Source organism: Trachypithecus francoisi, unplaced genomic scaffold (assembly GCF_009764315.1).
Source record: "Trachypithecus francoisi isolate TF-2019V2 unplaced genomic scaffold, Tfra_2.0 Lachesis_group15, whole genome shotgun sequence".
Classification (NCBI taxonomy): Eukaryota; Metazoa; Chordata; class Mammalia; order Primates; family Cercopithecidae; genus Trachypithecus; species Trachypithecus francoisi.
In genome coordinates this window covers 22,382,475-22,401,636 of record NW_022681460.1, presented here as the reverse complement: position 1 = coordinate 22,401,636, position 19,162 = coordinate 22,382,475, and the positions used below count along the sequence as shown (strand labels likewise).

At 36.6% G+C, this 19,162-nt stretch overlaps 1 protein-coding gene across 6 annotated transcripts in view; it reads right to left on the bottom strand.

The window, feature by feature from the left end:
• Nucleotides 1-5,100: 5,100 nt before the first annotated feature.
• Nucleotides 5,101-19,162, bottom strand: part of PKIB (cAMP-dependent protein kinase inhibitor beta) — a 127,349-nt gene continuing 113,287 nt past the window's right edge. For 5 of the 6 annotated variants that reach the window (XM_033234436.1, XM_033234438.1, XM_033234437.1 and 2 more), the window contains 2 exons: nt 12,514-12,690; nt 5,101-5,379 (listed from right to left, as the gene is read on the bottom strand). In XM_033234436.1, the coding sequence (XP_033090327.1) occupies nt 5,312-5,379; nt 12,514-12,690 (245 nt within the window). In that variant the 3' untranslated portion in view covers nt 5,101-5,311. Of the gene's footprint in view, nt 5,380-12,513; nt 12,691-12,815; nt 12,883-19,162 lie in introns of those variants that run through there. The other variant, XM_033234440.1, reaches the window with a different exon arrangement.

Here is a 19,162-nt window from a genome sequence, read left to right as displayed (position 1 = left end):
CCATATCAGATCATTTCTGGAATGAGATAAAATATGAGTTAATGAAAGAGTAAAGCCAAATAAATAAATAAAATTGCTGTTTTGAGATATCAGTGCTCATGTTGGCTCATATGCTATTCTTCTTATACAACTTTTAAATTTCCCTAAGATTTTTGAGTAAATTCAGACAAATCTAATACACTCATGGATGAGCTGGTTTGGGGAGGAGGGGACATTTGGTGCAAGAGAGGCTGTACACATCCAAGCTCTGAGAGCCCTATCCTAAGTCACTGTTGCACTTTCTTGTGTGCAGTCTCAAAGATACTCTCTGAATCCATTTTCTTCATCTGTAAAATTGAGAAACATTAACAACTATTTTATATGATTTTTTTATGAAGATTCAAAAGGATCTCTATGTGCTAAGTAATCACCAGTCACGTGAAATTTGGCTATGATGATGATTTATTTTATTTTATTTTATTTTATTTTTGAGATAGAGTCTCGCTCTGTCGCCCAGGCTGGGTGCAGCGGAGTGATCTCGTCTCACTGCAAGCTCCGCCTCCCGGGTTCACGCCATCCCCTGCCTCAGCACCCGGAGTACCTGGGACTACAGGCGCCGCCACCACGCCTGGCTGATTTTTCTGTGTTTCTAGTAGAGACGGGGTTTCACCGTGTTAGCCAGGATGGTCTCGATCTGCTGACCTCACGACCCGTCCGCCTCAGCCTCCCCAAGTGCTGGGATTACAGGCGAGCGCCACTGCGCCCGGCCTGTGATGATGATTTCTATTGATATGTGCCCACTAAGAAATCCATTCCAGGATTTTAACAAGTAACAATACTGCCCCAGTCCTTTGTTTGAACCAATGCTTCCATTTTTCAACTGGCTGCAGATTTTTAATGTTCTGAAAGTTGCCATCAATAACTCTAAAAAAAAAAAAAAAAAAGGGACTCATTCGGATTAATCAATCCTGTTTTTAGCCACGGAGGTGTTGCCAAGGGAAAAAAAAAGAGAGCAGAAGAATAGAAGGAAATCTATTCTGGCAAATAACATAGAAAATAATCAACAGGTCTAGAACATTCAACTTAAAGTCTTTATCATACTTTATGTTCTGGCAAATAATAATAATATGAGCTTTTGCTAGTATGCCAGGCACTGCCCTTAATCAATTAGCAATATTCACTCACTTAATCCTCATAATAATTTATCATTTTACACATTGAAGAAATGGAAGCACAAGAAATAAACAAAATCATAAGAGGAAATGACAGATCTGTACTTTGAACTTGAGGGTTCAGGCTCCACAGACAGGGTAACAGATTAGCGAGCTTTGGTTACATCTTTTTTTAATTTTACTTTTTAATTAACAAATAATAATTATACATACTCATGGGGTACATAGTGATGTTTTGATACATACAATTTAGAGTGATCAGATCATGGTAATTTGCATATTCATCATCTCAAGCATTTGTCATTTCTTTGTGTTGAGAATGCTCAACATTCTCCTTCTAGCTATTTTATTTTATTTTGTTTTTGTTTTTGTTTTCTGAGACGGAGTCTTGCTCTATTGCCCAGGCTGGAGTGCAGTGGCACAATCTCGGCCCACTGCAAGCTCTGTCTCCTGGATTCAAGTGATTCTCCTGCCTTAGCCTCCTGAGTAGCTAGGACAACAGCACATACCACCACACCAAGTTAATTTTTTTTTTACACCCAGCTAATTTTTGTATTTTCAGTAGACACAGGGTTTCACCATGTTGGCCAGGCTGGTCTCGAACTCCTGACTTCGAGTGATCCACTCACCTTGCTCTCCCAAAGTACTGGGATTACAGGTGTGAGCCACTGTGCCCAGCCCCTTCTAGCTATTTTAACTTATATATTATTATTAACTATAGTCATTCTACAGTGGCATAGAACACCAGAATTTTCATTTTCCTCTTGCTCCTCTCTATCCCCCCGGTCCCTTGCCAAACATCTGCCCAAGTTGTCAAGTCACCTGAGGAAAACTAGTGGTTTATTTTCTAAGTAGGGCATCTCTCCTTATACTCACTAACGTTTTAAGAAGGTTCAAATCTTTTCTTCCCAGATCACAAAATATCTCTGGGTACATGACACAAAATAGATTCTTTTTGTTCTTTCTCCTTTATACAGAGTTAAGTTTTCAGACAGCTGCTTTCTAGCTTTATTGTCACCTTTTAGCCTGATTATCTGACAGTGTTAATTTAGACTTTATAGCTATTGACTAAAGCAAGTGCCTTGTACAAAGACAATGGCAAAATGGGCAAGGAGACTTTCTTTAATGAGTCCCAAATAAATAGCTTTGGTAAAAGTGTCTACTTGCTATGACAAACTACCATAGGTTCCTCAAAATAGCTTGATTTTTTTAAAAGTTGGTAGGCAAATTCAGTGTTGTCTTTAAACTGCTACTGACCTCTCTTTCTCCTTTGTCTGGACTCCTCAGTAAAAATAAACCATTTTTGTTGGCACATATTCTCAGTTAACAAGCCTGATACCTTGGGTAATACAAAATAGTGGATTATTTGTGTGTGCATTATAGTGAATAAGTGATTTAGAATATGTATCAGTAAGAATATATGTAACTAGTAGCAATAATGAGGGACACGGCTTTACTTTTGGTTTTCTAAATGAGAAAAACACTGTAGAAAACTATGACCCAAGAACGATGTCACTTTATTTCTTCTACATTTTCATGGAACAAATTACTCATTTAAATACTGACTCAAGATTCTATTTTTTTGAGTAACTGTCATAAAATACTAGTGAGTAGACTCATTGTTAAATGGTAATACTCATGGCCTGTCAGTCACTCATTAGCATGATGGAATTGGCATTCATGTGGTAATTACCATGAATTGTCTATTTCTACCATCCTGTTTTCTCCCAGCACCAAGCATTGGGGATATCACAGAGTTTGTGAAGTCACAAAGAAAGGCAGAAGACAGACAAATAAACAAATTGAGCTTCCTACCACCTCCACTACCACAGTATTGGCAAGAGCATCTTGAATAAATATGACAATGATGATGATGATAGCTAATATTTATTGAATAATTATTCTTTACCAGGCATTATTCAATTGTTTTACATATACTATCTCATTTACTGCCTCCACCCACTCTATAAAGTATGTACTATTATTAAAACTATTCCACAGAGGATAAAACAGACTTAGAGACATGATGTAAGTTGCCCAGGATAACGCAACTACTGAGTAGCAGAGCTAGAATTCAAACCCAGATAATCTGAATTTAAAATCCACATGCTTAACAGTTTAACTCTACTCCAGAGTGTCAGCATTGTTGACACACATGGCCGGGTAATCCTTGCTGTCAGGGCTGCCTGCAGGACAGTAAGATGCTTAGCAGTGTAATGGTATCCCTGGCCTCTGCCTACTACTTTACAGTAGCACCTTTTCTCCCTTGCTTTCCACCTCCAGTTGTGGCAGCCAAAAAGTCTCCAGACATTACCAAATGCCCTCTAGAGGTCAAAATTGCTTCCCCACACATGCTGAAAACCACTGTTCCACTCTAACTCCTCTTTATCTGATTATATAACCTCATGTCATTAAATAACGTTTAGAAATATAATTTTAATGTCTGTGAAAAATGTTACTGAATATTAAATTAGTGCTACACTTAAAATATTACTTTTGATTATTTAATAAGGAAAAAACTATATTTAAAAACTTAAAGCAATCAGGTTCTTTGAGATCTACCCCTTTGGTGTATATAAGATATAAAGGTAAGCTCTGTCAATAAAATAATAAGTCAGAGGTGATTTATATTGCAAAAACTATTAACTTCATTCTTTAAAATGTGTCACCATTTTTTACCCAGCCTACTTCTGAAGATAAAATGAAGGAGACTTGTGTCAGTAACAAATCTCTTTAGCAGCAAAAGAGTTTATTCGGTTACTGTATACAGACATGGCCTAAGTCAACAATCAAATAAAATATAACTGCATGCATATATTTCTAAAAATGAAAATAAATTAATCGCTGACATTTTTAAAACTTCAGAATTCTATTATTTTTCTAAAATGTCTAATAAATCAGAATTTACTAGCACTTTGGTTTTATTTTTGCTCCTTTTAAAATATATGTTTAGATATATATGTTTAAAGGATGTATTTTACTGTTTCTACCAGCATCATTGACTAAATGCTTAAGTGCCTACTGCTATGTTAGCTACTTTAAAAATATATAAAAATTAAGGTCTGCATTCCTGAGGAAGGTATTTAAAAACAAATCAGACATACACAAAAGCCCTAAGAATAAGAGAGTGTAAAACCACTAGTATTTAGTATAATTCATGTTAAAGTAAAACACACACACACATACACGTACCAAAGTTAAGGAAGATAGTAAAACTCATTTAATAGGCATGTTCCATATAACCATTTTGTTACAAATTTTGCATTTTCCACATGAAAAAAATCACAGTAGGCACATACTAGAAGCAAAATATGTCAGGCAAAAATATCCTAAAGATGTTTCTGTTATCAAACTTTTACAATTTTTCCAAATCGTTTTTGAGGTTTGGGAAAAAATCTGGAACATTTTTGGCTAAAAACAAACATTATCCATGTGATTTTGACTATTGTTCTTTCTCACCAAAAAAAAAAAAAGTCCATAATTTTCTACAAATTCCATGAAGTTTTAAATCAATGGTGTTTGATTTACGTTTACCAAGAAATGATTTGCTCATCACCATAAAAATTGAATTAAAAATACATCAGGAGGCCGAGACGGGCGGATCACGAGGTCAGGAGATCGAGACCATCCTGGCTAACACGGTGAAACCCCGTCTCTACTAAAATATACAAAAAATTAGCCGGGCGAGATGGCGGGCGCCTGTAGTCCCAGCTACTCGGGAGGCTGAGGCGAGAGAATGGCGTAAACCCGGGAGGCGGAGCTTGCAGTGAGCTGAGATCCGGCCACTGCACTCCAGCCTGGGCGACAGAGCGAGACTCCGTCTTAAAAAAAAAAAAAAATACATCAGGCTAAGTAAATCCAAAGCAGAACAGTGAATTTTGTTGGGCTTACAGACAATGGTATATATTTCTGTGATCATGTATTATTTTTAACCTTTTCCTTCGGTGTGATTTGGAAGTAACCTGCCTTTTAATAGCTTAGATTGGACATCATCATTGCAATCAAAGTGAGTAGCATCACAACACAATTATCTAATATACACATGCTGCTTAGGGCTGCAATGTTACCACAGTTACCACCAGATTAAACATCTCAGGAAAACAGAACCACTAAGTCTTTCAACATGCAGAAATTCAGCACTCTTGATAGATTATGAGCCTTCATTTTTCTTCATTTTGAGGCTTTTCCAATTGGTCTTGTGTTGTTTCTTCATCTTTCTCTTTTGCATCTGAAAAAAAAAATTCCATTCATATGTGGAATATATTGAAATTTATTTTATATTATATTGGAATAAAACCATTGGTTTTTCCTTTGTCCACTGTCCATATTTTGCCCTCAATTCAGATATGGCAACTATACAAAGAAGAGAGATATGAGTAGTTTGGGAATCTACCTTCTCCTGATCAACTTTCTCCTATTCTACAGAGTTATTAAGTGCCAGGCAGTTTTCTAGAGTATTCTCAGAGCCTCCATTTACAGATTACTAAAATGAAACACAACCAGGTTAAGCGACTTGTCCAAAGTCAGAGACTAGTGAGTGACAGTCACAACTTGAGCTTGGGTCAACTGACTCCGTGGTCCATGTCCTTAGCCATTTCCCTATGCAGGATTGTACTCTCCCCAGCTTCTTCACACTTTCTACTCTCTTTGCTCTTTCTTAGGAGATAACCTCACTTTCTATTTCATAGGAAAAATAAATTAAAGCTATCAGACAGGAGCTCCCTCAACTTCCTGCCATTAAATGTCTAAAACTCTCTGTGATCTGTGCTTATTCTTTCTGCCTTCCCTCTTTTTACAATGGAAGATGCACTCGTCAGCACTGGCTATGTAATTTGTTGGTGTCCAGTGCAAAATGAAAATGCAGTACCCTTGTTCAAAAATAATGAAAAATTTCAAGACAGCAACAATAGAACATTAAACCAAGTGCAAGTCTCCTCTAATCAAGCAGCCCTATGCAACCACCCTGGTTGCATAATTTTGGAGCTGGCTCCTGGTGTTACTCCTGCTATGCAGTCCAATACCTTCATGATCCCGCATCCTATCCATTTTTGCTTCATCAAGAGGTTGACTCTAATAATCATCTGCTGCTCTTCATTGTATCTGACTTTTCCTTTCTCCCGGCTCCTTTGTTCCCTCAATTCACTACCATCTTTAAACTAAAAAAGACCCTCTTTCAACTGTAAGTCTTCCACATCCTATCTTCTCTTTCATCCTTTAAGAAGTATCCCTCTTTTGTTGTCTCCATTTTTAAGTAAAACTATTTAGGTCTACTACTCCTACAAAACTGCTCCTACCAAGTCATCAATGGCATCTTTGAAATCTGATGGACTCTATTCAGTTCTTCAACTTTAATTCATTAAATATTTATTAAGCATGTATACGTACAAGGCAATGAACAAAACATAAATCCTGGCTCTCAGGGAAAATCTGATGAGAAATATGGACAATAAACAAAATAAATAAAATGTGTGGTCAATCAGAAGTAAAAAGGGCTAATGAAGACATTAAAGCAGGAGTGGAAAATAGAAATTTTCAAGAAGTCTTGGGGCCTGGAGGATGCAATTCTAGACAGAGTTAGCTGGGTATGCCTCACTGAGAAGGGGACATTTGAGTAAAGGCCTGAAAAGCTGAAGAAGAATTCTATATAGATAGCAGGGAGAAGAGCATTCCAAGCACAGAGAAAAGCAAGGCCAAAGACAATAATATGCAGGAAGGATTTGCAAATGGGACAGTGGTAGAGAAAATTAGAATGGAAAATGGAGTCACAGAGGTACCAAAAAAAACTATATCTTGTGAGTGAAAAATGGCAGATTTATGGATCAATTTTGAAAGTAGAGCTGACAGTATTCACTGATAGATGGGATGGAGAATACAAGAAAAAGAAGGGAGATAAGGATGATTCCAATATTTCTGGCAATAATTTGGTTACCTGAAAGTATGAATTGCCACTCAGAGATGGGAAAATGCAGAAAGAGCTGTTGTTGGGAGACTATCTGGAGTTCGCTTTTATATCCATTAAGTTTGAGATTCCCATTAGATATCCAAGCAGAGATGCCAATTAGGCAATTGGTATATGAGTGTGCAGTTCAGGAGAGCTCCAGGTTGGAGATACAAATTTGTAAGTCATCAAAATCACGATCATTATCCCAACGAGATCAGATTACATCACAAGTGAGAGAGTGTTGATAGAGATGATGTCCAAAGACCGAATTTTGATAACTTCCAATTTATTAAGAGTTAAGGGAGATGAGGAAAGAAAAGTTGAAGGAGGAGCAGCCAGGGAAGCAGGAAGAAAACCAGATGAGTGGAGTGTCTGGAAAGCCAAGGGAAGAGAAACGTTACAGGAAAGAGTGACAATCATCTATGACTAAGAGATCATGCAAGAGGAGGGCTAAGAATGAACCACTGATATTAGCAGAGACAATGTCATTTGTGATCTTGAAATAGCAGTGGGGTGATGTCATGAGGTGAAAATCTTATTAGGGTGAGAGAGAGAATGGGACATAGAAGATTTGGAGCCACAGAAGCAGATAACTCTGTCAAGAAGTTTTGTTACAAAACAGAAATGGAGAACTAGGACAGTAGCTGGAGGGAGAATTGGGATCAAGGGAGAATTTGTACCCTAGCAATCATAATTGGTTGCCTTCTAATTAACATGGCAGGTGTTTAATAAGTGTGTATTGAAAGAAATCCATTAGAAAAATAAGCTTGGTGGAAAATGGTACTCTATAACAGTATGAAATACAAAGAACTAAATTATTTGTATAGTAATTGAAGCTGCACTTGCCACCACAGATTCTAAGCAAGCTATACACAAAGCTTTATAGCTTTCAGAGAAGAGTTGTTAATCTGCTATCTCAAGTTTGTCTAATGAGCAGATAATAATATGAAGTCCCTTTAAGTTGTTATCTTTCTATGAAATGTACTAGGAAATCAAGATAATAATTAGATGGAAACTAACAGGATACCATTTGTTGTCAATCTAGTATCTTGCTTAGGATTATTAACTAAAATATAAAACATGATTTCAAATACCTCTTATAGTCTCATTTTTTGCTTTGTAATGTGAGTGTTTAGAAATACATTGAAAGATGATTGTAGATACAAAGAAATAATCTGCTCAAGAGGTTATGACTGCTGTCAACTTTGAATTGTGATGTTAATGAAAAGAAAACTTTTTGTATTGCGATGTTAATGAAAGGAAAATTATTTTTCATATATTATGAACTTCCTAGTTAACATTGTTATTCTTCAAGCTTCTGCACATGTCAAGTGCTTTCAATGTAATTGAATACATTTTCAATATATTCTTTCAACATAATTTCTCTGAGAGTGCAACATCAAACTTCCCTTTCAAGCCTGTTACTGTCATTTCAAATGTTAATAAGCTTTTTTGAACAGTTATTTATCTCACTTTTTTAATCATAATAAGAACTCTTGAGAAAGTAAGAAAATGTTGAGTTCTAGATTATCTGGCTTGATTCTGTTCTCTAGAAGCCTAGTTTGGAAAAACATCTCTCATATATATATGTAGTAACATGTTACTTAATATAAATATGACGTTCAGATCCTTATTATATATCTTTTAGGTAATAAACCACTTTAACTGTTTACTAAATTAGGCTTTTCATTAATATACGTTTAACATAAATCAGATTATAATAGTCTTTTTTTTTTTTTTGCATTTTCTATTTCCATCCTTGTGTTCTGCTCTTCTTTGTATCAACTGTCTTTTCTACTCCTTGTCACATTTTTAGAGTGCTTCACAGAACAATAATTCTGCAAGATGCTTCTTTAGAGATGGTCAAATAAATGAGAGGAAAAAAATGCTGTGTGTTCTATTTTTAGAAGGGTATAGACACACTATTACTTTAAAGTCTCTGTAAAAAAGGCTCTGAGAAGTCCTTGTCTAAAAAGGAAACATTCCGAGAAGTATAAAAAGCCAATTATGTTGAAACCAGCAATTCCAAACTTATTTGACCACAGCACCCTTTTTATCTGGGTGACACATTAATACCCAAAAGAATTTCCATGAAGCATTTATAGAGAAAAGTTGGTATAATGGGAAAGACGAAGGCTTTGGAACCAGAAATTCTATTATCACTTAATTTTTGTGAGCTTGGGCAAGTCACTTAACCTGTTTGGGGTTAGTTGTGGTAACATCTATATATCAAAAGAGTGGAGGCCTTCTAAGACTCCCTCTTTCTCATATTCTGTGTTTCCATTTGTACTGTAAAGGTAATCTACTTGTGTGGCTTGTGAGGTATGGGAGAATTTCCTTTGTACTATTTTCTCCTCAATCATATAAAATAAATTTTGAAAATACACACTCAAGGCCAGGCGCGGTGACTCATGCCTGTAACCCCAGTACTTTGGGAGACCAAGGCGGGCAGATCACCTGAAGTCAGGAGTTTGAGACCAGCCTGCCCAACGTGGTGAAACCCCATCTCTACTAAAAATACAAATATTAGTGGCGTGTGGTGGTGGGCGCCTGTAATCCCAGCTACTCAGAAGGCTGAGACAGGAGAATCACTTGAAACCGGGTGGCAGAGGTTACAGTGAGCTGAGATGACGCCATTGCACTCCAGCCTGGGAGACGAGAGTGAAACTCCATCTCAAAAAAAAAAAAAAAAAAAAACACTCAAATATTCAAAAATGTATATCTCTGAATCTTTTCCCCTCTGGTCCACCAGACCTATATATCAAATTGCTTCATTGACTTGTCCATTTAGATGTCTCATAGGTATCCTAAACACAAAAATTTTCACTCCTCCAACTCTCAAAATTGCCCATCCTCTAGGCTAACACTTCTCAGTGTATGGCATCAGCACCTGCCTGACTGCTCGAGGAGTTATCCTCCAATTCTCTTCCTCATCTCTGCCACATCCAATTTATCACAGCAAGTCCTAATGATTCTGCCTATAAAACACATCCCAAATCCACTGACCTTTCTCCATCCCAGGATGCCACCCTCTGTCACCTCTTGTTCATATGTCATCAAATATCATTGACATTTTTATCATGGTTATCAATTTAGAAGGGATAGATTAAGACAGATTATGAACTGGGCAAACCTCAGCATTCAGGACACTGGAAATCCTAGATTTCCTGCCACTTATGCATGTTTATTAAAAAAAATTAAAAATATAAACAAAAGAGGATAGACCTGAGGGAAATCTGCAGATCTTCCTCACCTCATAATTTGTATGTTTAAGTGAATAAATTATTGAAACCATAACATCTGAGAAAGACTCCTGCTTTCAGTTTTCATTATCAATTAGAAACCATTCATTTTAAAATTCATAATAATATCTATGCTTAGCTAATGAGAAAAAGATAAACCTTCAAACTGCTTACTTGTAACTTTGCTAATAAAATATCTATGTCATCTACCTATGTAAACCTATATCCTTTTGTGTATTTTTTCTACTCTTTAATTTTTCATTGACAAATAAAAATTATATATATTTATGTTGTTGTGCAACATGATGTTTTGATAGATGCATACATTGTAGAGTGACTAAATCCAGCTAATTAACATATTCATTACCTCACATACTTATATTGTTATTAACTATAGTCACCGTTTTGCTACAATAGATCCCCTGAACTTATTTCTCCTAATTGTAATTTTATGTATTTTGACCGTCATCTTCCTAATTTTCTTGGTAGCTACCATTCTACTCTCTGATTCTAGCTGTTTGTCTCTTTCAGATTCCATGAATAAGATCATGTGGTATTTGCCTTTCTGTGCCTGGCCTATTTCACTTTACAACATGCCTTCATCCTTTTGCGTAATCTTTAGCATCTGGTGTTATTTGTGAATTCATTTTTACCATTTTCAGTTTCTTAACTGCTGTCTTTGACTTTATTTCAAAATGATATGAAGAAAAATATAAAAACAGTAACATATTCTTTCAGATCCTAGTCTCTCTAGTGACCAAAATAAAATGGAGAACACTGCTGACTCTCCCATAGTGTATTTGCTCTCTTTTGCTTGATTAAGTAATGTCAGTTATGTTAAGGTTTTGTGTGTGTTGAAGGTGTATACAATTTAATTAGGGTTTTTACACTAACAAGTAATTGCCTTCTCTACCTCACTAGTTTAGAATGGACTCCAATAGCAACATCATGTTCCTATCGTCATATTACATTTTCAAACTCAAAAGGCCAAAAACATTACATATATGTTTATTTCTTTCTTCCCTTATCTTTTCCATCTTTTCATTCTTCTTCTTATATTTTACGTTGAAGTGTATGCTTTTTAATTCTCACCTATAGTGTCGCATATGAGAAATAGTGGCCTTTGGAAAACAATGAGGTAATCATGGAACTGCAGGATCTGGTCACAGCTCCTGGCCTACAAGGATATAACCATTTCATAGAGATTGAACCAGGAACATTTGAAACTTTACCAGGTAGTAAATAACCTCCTGAAGCAAAGAACCAAGAGCCTTCTTCTTGGGCTCCCAGGAATGGGCTAGATGTGAGCGGCTTCTGGTTCTCACTTGCTTTGTTGTCACCAAGAATAAATTCCCAAACATACACGAGAGTCCACCTGAGAGTCTAAGATGGGGCACAAAAAGGTGAGTATTTTGCTAATGACTTGGAACAAAAATGATCTTTAATCTCTCTGAGTGTAGTTTTTAACTTTGATTCAGGGTTTTGTTTTGTTTTAAATCTCCATAAGGGTTTTTAAATGAAAGGCACCTTTTAGCACTTTATTGAAAGTATCCTTGTATTCGTTTCAGGAGACTAAATGCTGGAAGCCATATAAACTGTATGTAAACAATGGAGAGAGAGACGTAAGATTTCCCTTCATGGGGTGACAGCTCTACCTTTCTCTTAATGTCAAGAATGATCGCCTTTTCTCCAAAAATTCTCTTGAAAGAATCTCATCCCTACTTGACAGTAAACTTCTTCCTAGAGTTGAGAATTAAAGGGCTTGTGGCACACTACAGTGAAGCAGAAGCTTCCAAAGTGATTTGTCAATGGATGGCAGAAGAAAAATTACTTTATTTATGAATACTTCTCAACAAAGTTGAAAGCTCATGGACAGAAAGATCATATTTGTTCACCTTTGTATTCCCAATTACTAGCTTTGTGCATGACTATAACTATACACATGCAATGAATAAATAAAACTTCAGTTTCTACATACACAGCACGAGACAAAAAGATGAAATATTTTACTTTGGAAAAGACTGAACATCCACTAAGCCTTCAACAAAAGCTGAGAGGTTTAAGTAAACAAATAAGGAAACTGAGCACTTTTAACTAGGTAAAAGAAAGACTGCCCAGAGAAAAGGACTGGTTAAGAAGGGACAAGTGCTATTAATTGTAAGAGGATTTTGAGTATTACCTTCCTTCACGGAGAGAGCCTCCAGTTTGAGGGGTAAATCTGAGGTTCCGTCTGTGGCAGCTGAACTCTGGATGTCTGGTAAGGCATTCCGGCGGCCTGCCCTTGCTGAAGATGCAAAATTGGCGACCCCAGACTCCACATCAGTCATTTTTGATGAATCTGTCCTCATAGCAACATCTACAAATAGAATGTGCATATGAAGAAGATGAGCCTATTCAGAACTAAATGTTCACCACAGTGGTTGAAAGGCATGGCTAGATCAAAAACACAACAGGCTTGAGAGTCTAATCATTGATCACAACCTTCATCAATGTCTACTGTTACGGTCCTGCAGCGTCCATTTGCACATTTGCTGAATAGAGCAGCAAGTCCTTAGTGTGAGCCAGATTGCTAAAAATAACCCCTGAGCCGAATGAGCCACTTGGATGCTTAAGGGTGCAGTAATCCCTTGCCTTTTGTTCTGCTTTTCTATGGATGGATCAGCCAAAATAGCGTTTGGAAGGAAATGAAAACTGACTTTTTTGACCACTCCTGTAGAGACTCGGCCTGCCAGTATTTGTTTGTGGTGGTTGTTCAGGCTGAAACCAAATAACTATTAATTTGTAGGGACCAAACAAAATACTCTTTTCCTACTTCTTAGAAATAAGAAATTCTACTTTATCTCAAAAGCTTTTTCCCTAGAGAGCACTGTATATTTTGATCTGTTCTGGTCTGAAACCTAATTTTTGACAAATTCATGTTAATGTTTGGAAGAGTAGGACCTATTTTAGGTTTTTCTTATCTTCAGGTCGACATGGTAATTATTAATTCTTTCCTAAGCACCCTTTGTCTCCCTAACAAGTGTCTCTCTCTAAGAAAGAATTCTCAAGAGATCATTCACTATAGAGGGAGGAAGGTAACAGCTATTGCTTACTCTAAAACTGACCTTCTTTTTATGATGTTTTCTAATAAATCTCTCCTGAGAAGTCAACTCTGTAGAGCATCTTGAATGCAGCAGCAGCAGCAAGCATTTTATTGAAAAGCTATTTAATGCTAGGCTCTCAGCTAGGCCTAAGTGTACAGACGTATGATATACTTTCCATCTTTAGGAAACTTGCACTCTCAAAAGAGAGAGAAAATATATGCATGCAAAGATAGATACCCTAACATAGAATGCACTATGATACCCCAATATAGAATGCACTGAGGGATGGAGATGCTCATTTGTGACATCTAAAAAGGGCAGAAATATGTAAACCTTGGGCTACACAGAACAAATCCAACTTTTCATGGTAGTTGGAGGGAGTAACTTCAATTCAGGAAATGCTAAAAACTAAATGACACAGTCACAAAACATGGTGCATTTGACAATAGAAACACAACATCTTTGGTTCATAGAATCCAAGAAATGCAAATTGAGCTTAGCATGGTCCTTAGGAGTCCAGGAATAGTTTGGAATTGCCCAGAAAAGAGTCATTCTATTAATTCCATAGATATTATTGTCTTTCCAGGAATCATGGGAAATTTGAGAACAGAACTGTATTTTGAGATACAATTTTGGAATCCATTAGACTTTTAACTGCTTGGTATTTGGCAACTGTGGAGAATGTATAGATAGCTTAGAGTACTGTAAAGCGCAAGAGACTATTGGTCAAAAAGAATATGCTCCATTATAGACTTGTAAGGTGATATTGTTCAATACATTTAATTTCTCTGAGTCACAGTTCCTCCCCTATATAATGGGCATAGCAATTAGCCGATGGATTCACAGGATGCTTGTGAAGCACTAATGACATAAATAATAAATAAACACTTTGTAACTATAAGGCATATGTTTGATTGTTGGTATCATTGTTCATATCTCACTAAATGTTCTTTATTCTACCACCTTCCTGTGTATCCCCTTTAATCCTGACAAGAAGTATTTTCCTCTGGGGAAGACCTCTAGCATTTTCTAAGAGGAAAACCAGCATTTTTACTCAATACTATGTGAACATTTTTATATTATATTATTTAAACCTCCCAATAACCCCATGAGGTACTGAAGTATGACCCTTGTTTCGTGGATGCGGAAACTGGGGGTCAGAGAGGTTAAGCGACTCATTTAAAGTTGCACAGCTGCTAAGCCAGCACTCAGGCTTGCAAACCCAGTTGCGGTTCACTCTGAAAGCAACACGATATGGATTATCACAAAATTATCTCTTTGAATCCCCATAATGCACATAGATAGCCATATAAAGCTACTTTATATTCTGCCTTTATTATTTTTATATGGAGAAAATGGGGGGGAAAATGTATCTGTGTGTATACATATATATATATCTAAAAGTTTGTTAAAGTATATATATAGATATATATACACACACACACACATATATATATATAAATACCTGGACGATGAAATAATCTCTCTCTCTCTGCATATATATATATATACAACTGATGCATATAATTGGTTCCCTGTCTTTTCACAGTGCTCCTCTCTAGTTTGAATGTTTGGTTATCTTGTGAGCTCTCCCATGATACATTAATTTTGGTCAGATCTCTTCTCAACAGCTTGTGAGAAGTGGCTAGTTTGGAAGTAGACCCCATTTGCTGGCCTCCACTCTGTCCTCCACCAATTCACATCACATCAGAAACCACTATGACTGCAAGTATCTCTTCCTGTGTAACTGCAAAGAAGTTAACTCTGCTGGTCTTAAAGGAACAGCTCCATGAATAACTGAATTCTTACTTGTCTGATAGTCTAAAACCTTAAAATTAAATATAATAATAGTTTTTAAAATGTTAAGATATGTGATCTTAAATATTTAAATAAATGCATATATTTTATATAAAATAAAATGGGTAAACTTCTTCAGCAAGATGGGACATTTAAAATGAATATTGAGTTGAAATTTGTATATTGAAAGAGAAATTCTTTTTTTTTAATAATTTTTTTGGCTCGGCATGGTGGCTTATGCCTGTAATCCCAGCACTTTGGAAGGCCAAGGTGAGCAGATCATGAGGCCAGAACTTTGAGATCAGCCTGGCCAACATGGTGAAACACTGTCTCTACTAAAAAATAAAAAATAAAAAAAATAGTCAGGCATGGTGGCTCACACCTGTGATCCCAGCTACTCAGGAGGCTAAGGCAGGAGAATCTTTTAAACCCAGTAGGCGGAGGCTGAAATGAGCCAAGGTTGCGCCACTGCACTCCAATCTGGGTGATGGAGCGAGACTTTGTCTCAAAAAACAATAATAACACTTTACTTAACTTTTATTTTAGGTTCAAGGGTACATATGAAAGTTTGTTACATAGGTAAACTTGCGTCATGGGGATTTGTTGTGCAGATTATTTCATCACCCAGGTATTAAGCCAAATACCCAATAGTTATCTTTCCTGCAGCTCTCCCTCCTCCCACCCTCCACCCTCAAGTGAACCCCCATGTCTGTTGCTAAAAAAGAATCTTCTAAAAAGTGGCCCTTGGAGTGGGTGATCAGCATGAAAAAGAAATTCTGGGTTTCACGTTTATTTCAAGATCATTTTGCTGCTAGCTGGCTGCTATTTTGGAAGTTTTTGCTTTTGCCTTTATATTATTATTTCAGACATAGGCTTTCTAATTAGTTCTTTGTAGATTGATGCTGGAAAATAAAATAATCACAAAACTATCTAAAAGTTCGCTAAAGTTGTATTCATTAACTACTATTTTAAGATTGAAAACAGAACTGGCCATATAGGGAGGCTAAGTAACAAAACTGTTTTACTTCGGGGCTGTACTTGGCCGTGGCAAACTCACATTTGGAACCATCTTCCTTTCAGAGTCTGCCAGTGATACTGACTGACCAAGATGTCATGCTCCACCACAGGTAGACCAAATAGCTAACCCCACCCAGCCTCACAGCGATGTGGGAAGATGGCACATTCTACAGAGAAAAGCTATTTTCCTGACCAAATGTGTCAATGGCCTAGAAATTGGTGGCAGGAACATTTGAATCCACAAGATGACTCTTAGTTGGGCTCTTTAAACTCCAAAGCAAAGAGATTTATTGTACCGCTGGAGATAATCTGAAAGCCCATCAAGAGAAAACATATGAATAAACTATGTAATTATGTTATGGAATGTTATACTACAATTTTAAAGAATGTACTAGATCCAATAACACACTGAAATAAAGCAAGTTTAAAAATTAATATTTATAGTGTGGGGGAAAAGGAGAGAATATTATGAATACAATGGAATCTCATCTTTATGCAAATAATAAAAATTCTAGTTGGGAATGGAAGGTAGAACAAGGAAAATATTAACCTTTTTTTCTCTACTTCTTTACATATTTTGACTTGTACTAATGAGCATAATGATACCCTTGTAATTTAAAAGAACTGAAACATCCACCTAGAAAAATTATGAATAAATAGACATTCTAGCACAGAAACGCTCTAAAAGTAACATTTTGAAAATTTAACCAAATAATAGCATATCCTTAAGAGAAAGCTTCTTCTTTCCCCAATAGCCATCTCTCATTTGTCTGTTGTTAGTTTTCTATACAACACCGATTGCATATGCTTGATTTTTTAAAAAGGGGTGATACACATATAGAAAAGAGACTATTGCCCTCTTCAAATGCCTTGTGACATTTAAAATATATAGCCCACACAAAGATGAGGAAATACTACAGAGAAAAATGACAGATTAACTTGAGGTTCTTTTAATTTTCTGGGCATAATTATGTTATGTTTGCTAACCAAGGCAGCTGACTCACTAGCAACTCTTCCTCTTTCTCTTCTATAGAATTAAGAAAGGACTTTAGATGAGTGCTGCTTTGTCAACTGTGGCTGCTTACAGAAGCTAGAACCATTTAGACATTTGGAGATTTCACAAAAGTCCTTGCAATCCCACAGCAAGGTAATGCAATTTACATTGCCTGAGACACACTTCTATCTCTATTGAAAATATACAATTTTCATAAACGTAATCCAGCATATAAACAGAACCAAAGACAAGAACCACATGATTATCTCAATAGATGCAGAAAAGGCTTTTGACAAAATTCAACAGCCCTTTATGCTAAAAACGCTCAATAAATTTGGTATTGATGGAACGTACCTCAAAATAATAAGAGCTATTTATGACAAACCCACAGCTAATATCATACTGAATGGGCAAAAACTGGAAAAATTCCCTTTGAAAACTGGCACAAGACAGGGATGCCCTCTCTCACCACTCCTATTCAACATAGTGTTGGAAGTTCTGGCTAGGGCAATCAGGCAAGAGAAAGAAATCAAGGGTATCCAGTTAGGAAAAGAAGAAGTCAAATTGTCCCTGTTTGCAGATGACATGATTGTATATTTAGAAAACCCCATTGTCTCAGCCCAAAATCTCCTTAAGCTGATAAGCAACTTCAGCAGAGTCTCAGGATACAAAATTAATGTGCAAAAATCACAAGCATTCTTATACACCAGTAACAGACAAGCAGAGAGCCAAATCAGGAATCAACTTCCATTCACAATTGCTTCAAAGAGAATCAAATACCTAGGAATCCAGCTCACAAGGGATGTAAAGGACCTCTTCAAGGAGAACTACAAACCACTGCTCAGTGAAATCAAAGAGGACACAAACAAAGGGAAGAACATACCATGCTCATGGATAGGAAGAATCAATATCGTGAAAATGGCCATACTGCCCAAGGTGATTTATAGATTCAATGCCATCCCCATCAAGCTACCAATGACTTTCTTCACAGAATTGGAAAAAACGGCTTTAAAGTTCATATGGAACCAAAAAAGAGCCCGCATTGCCAAGACAATCCTAAGTCAAAAGGACAAAGCTGGAGGCGTCACGCTACCTGACTTCAAACTATACTACAAGGCTACAGTAACCAAAACAGCATGGTACTGGTACCACAACAGAGATATAGACCAACGGAACAGAACAGAGTCCTCAGAAATAATACCACACATCTACAGCCATCTGATCTTTGACAAACCTGAGAGAAACAAGAAATGGGGAAAGGATTCCCTATTTAATAAATGGTGCTGGGAAAATTGGCTAGCCATAAGTAGAAAGCTGAAACTGGATCCTTTCCTTACCCCTTATACGAAGATTAATTCAAGATGGATTAGAGACTTAAATGTTAGACCTAATACCATAAAAACCTAGAAGAAAATCTAGGTAGTACCATTCAGGACATAGGCATGGGCAAGGACTTCATGTCTAAAACACCAAAAGCAACGGCAGCAAAAGCAAAAATTGACACATGGGATCTAATTAAACTAAAGAGCTTTTGCACAGCTAAAGAAACTACCATCAGAGTGAACAGGCAACCTACAGAATGGGAAAAAATTTTTGCAACCTACTCATCTGACAAAGGGCTAATATCCAGAATCTACCAAGAACTCAAACAAATATACAAGAAAAAAACAAACAACCCCATCAAAAAGTGGGGAAAGGATATGAACAGACATTTCTCAAGAAGACATCCATACAGCCAACAGACACATGAAAAAATGCTCATCATCACTGGCCATCAGAGAAATGCAAATCAAAACCACAATGAGATACCATCTCACACCAGTTAGAATGGCAATCATTAAGAAGTCAGGAAACAACAGGTGTTGGAGAGGATGTGGAGAAATAGGAACACTTTTACACTGTTGGTGGGATTGTAAACTAGTTCAACCATTATGGAA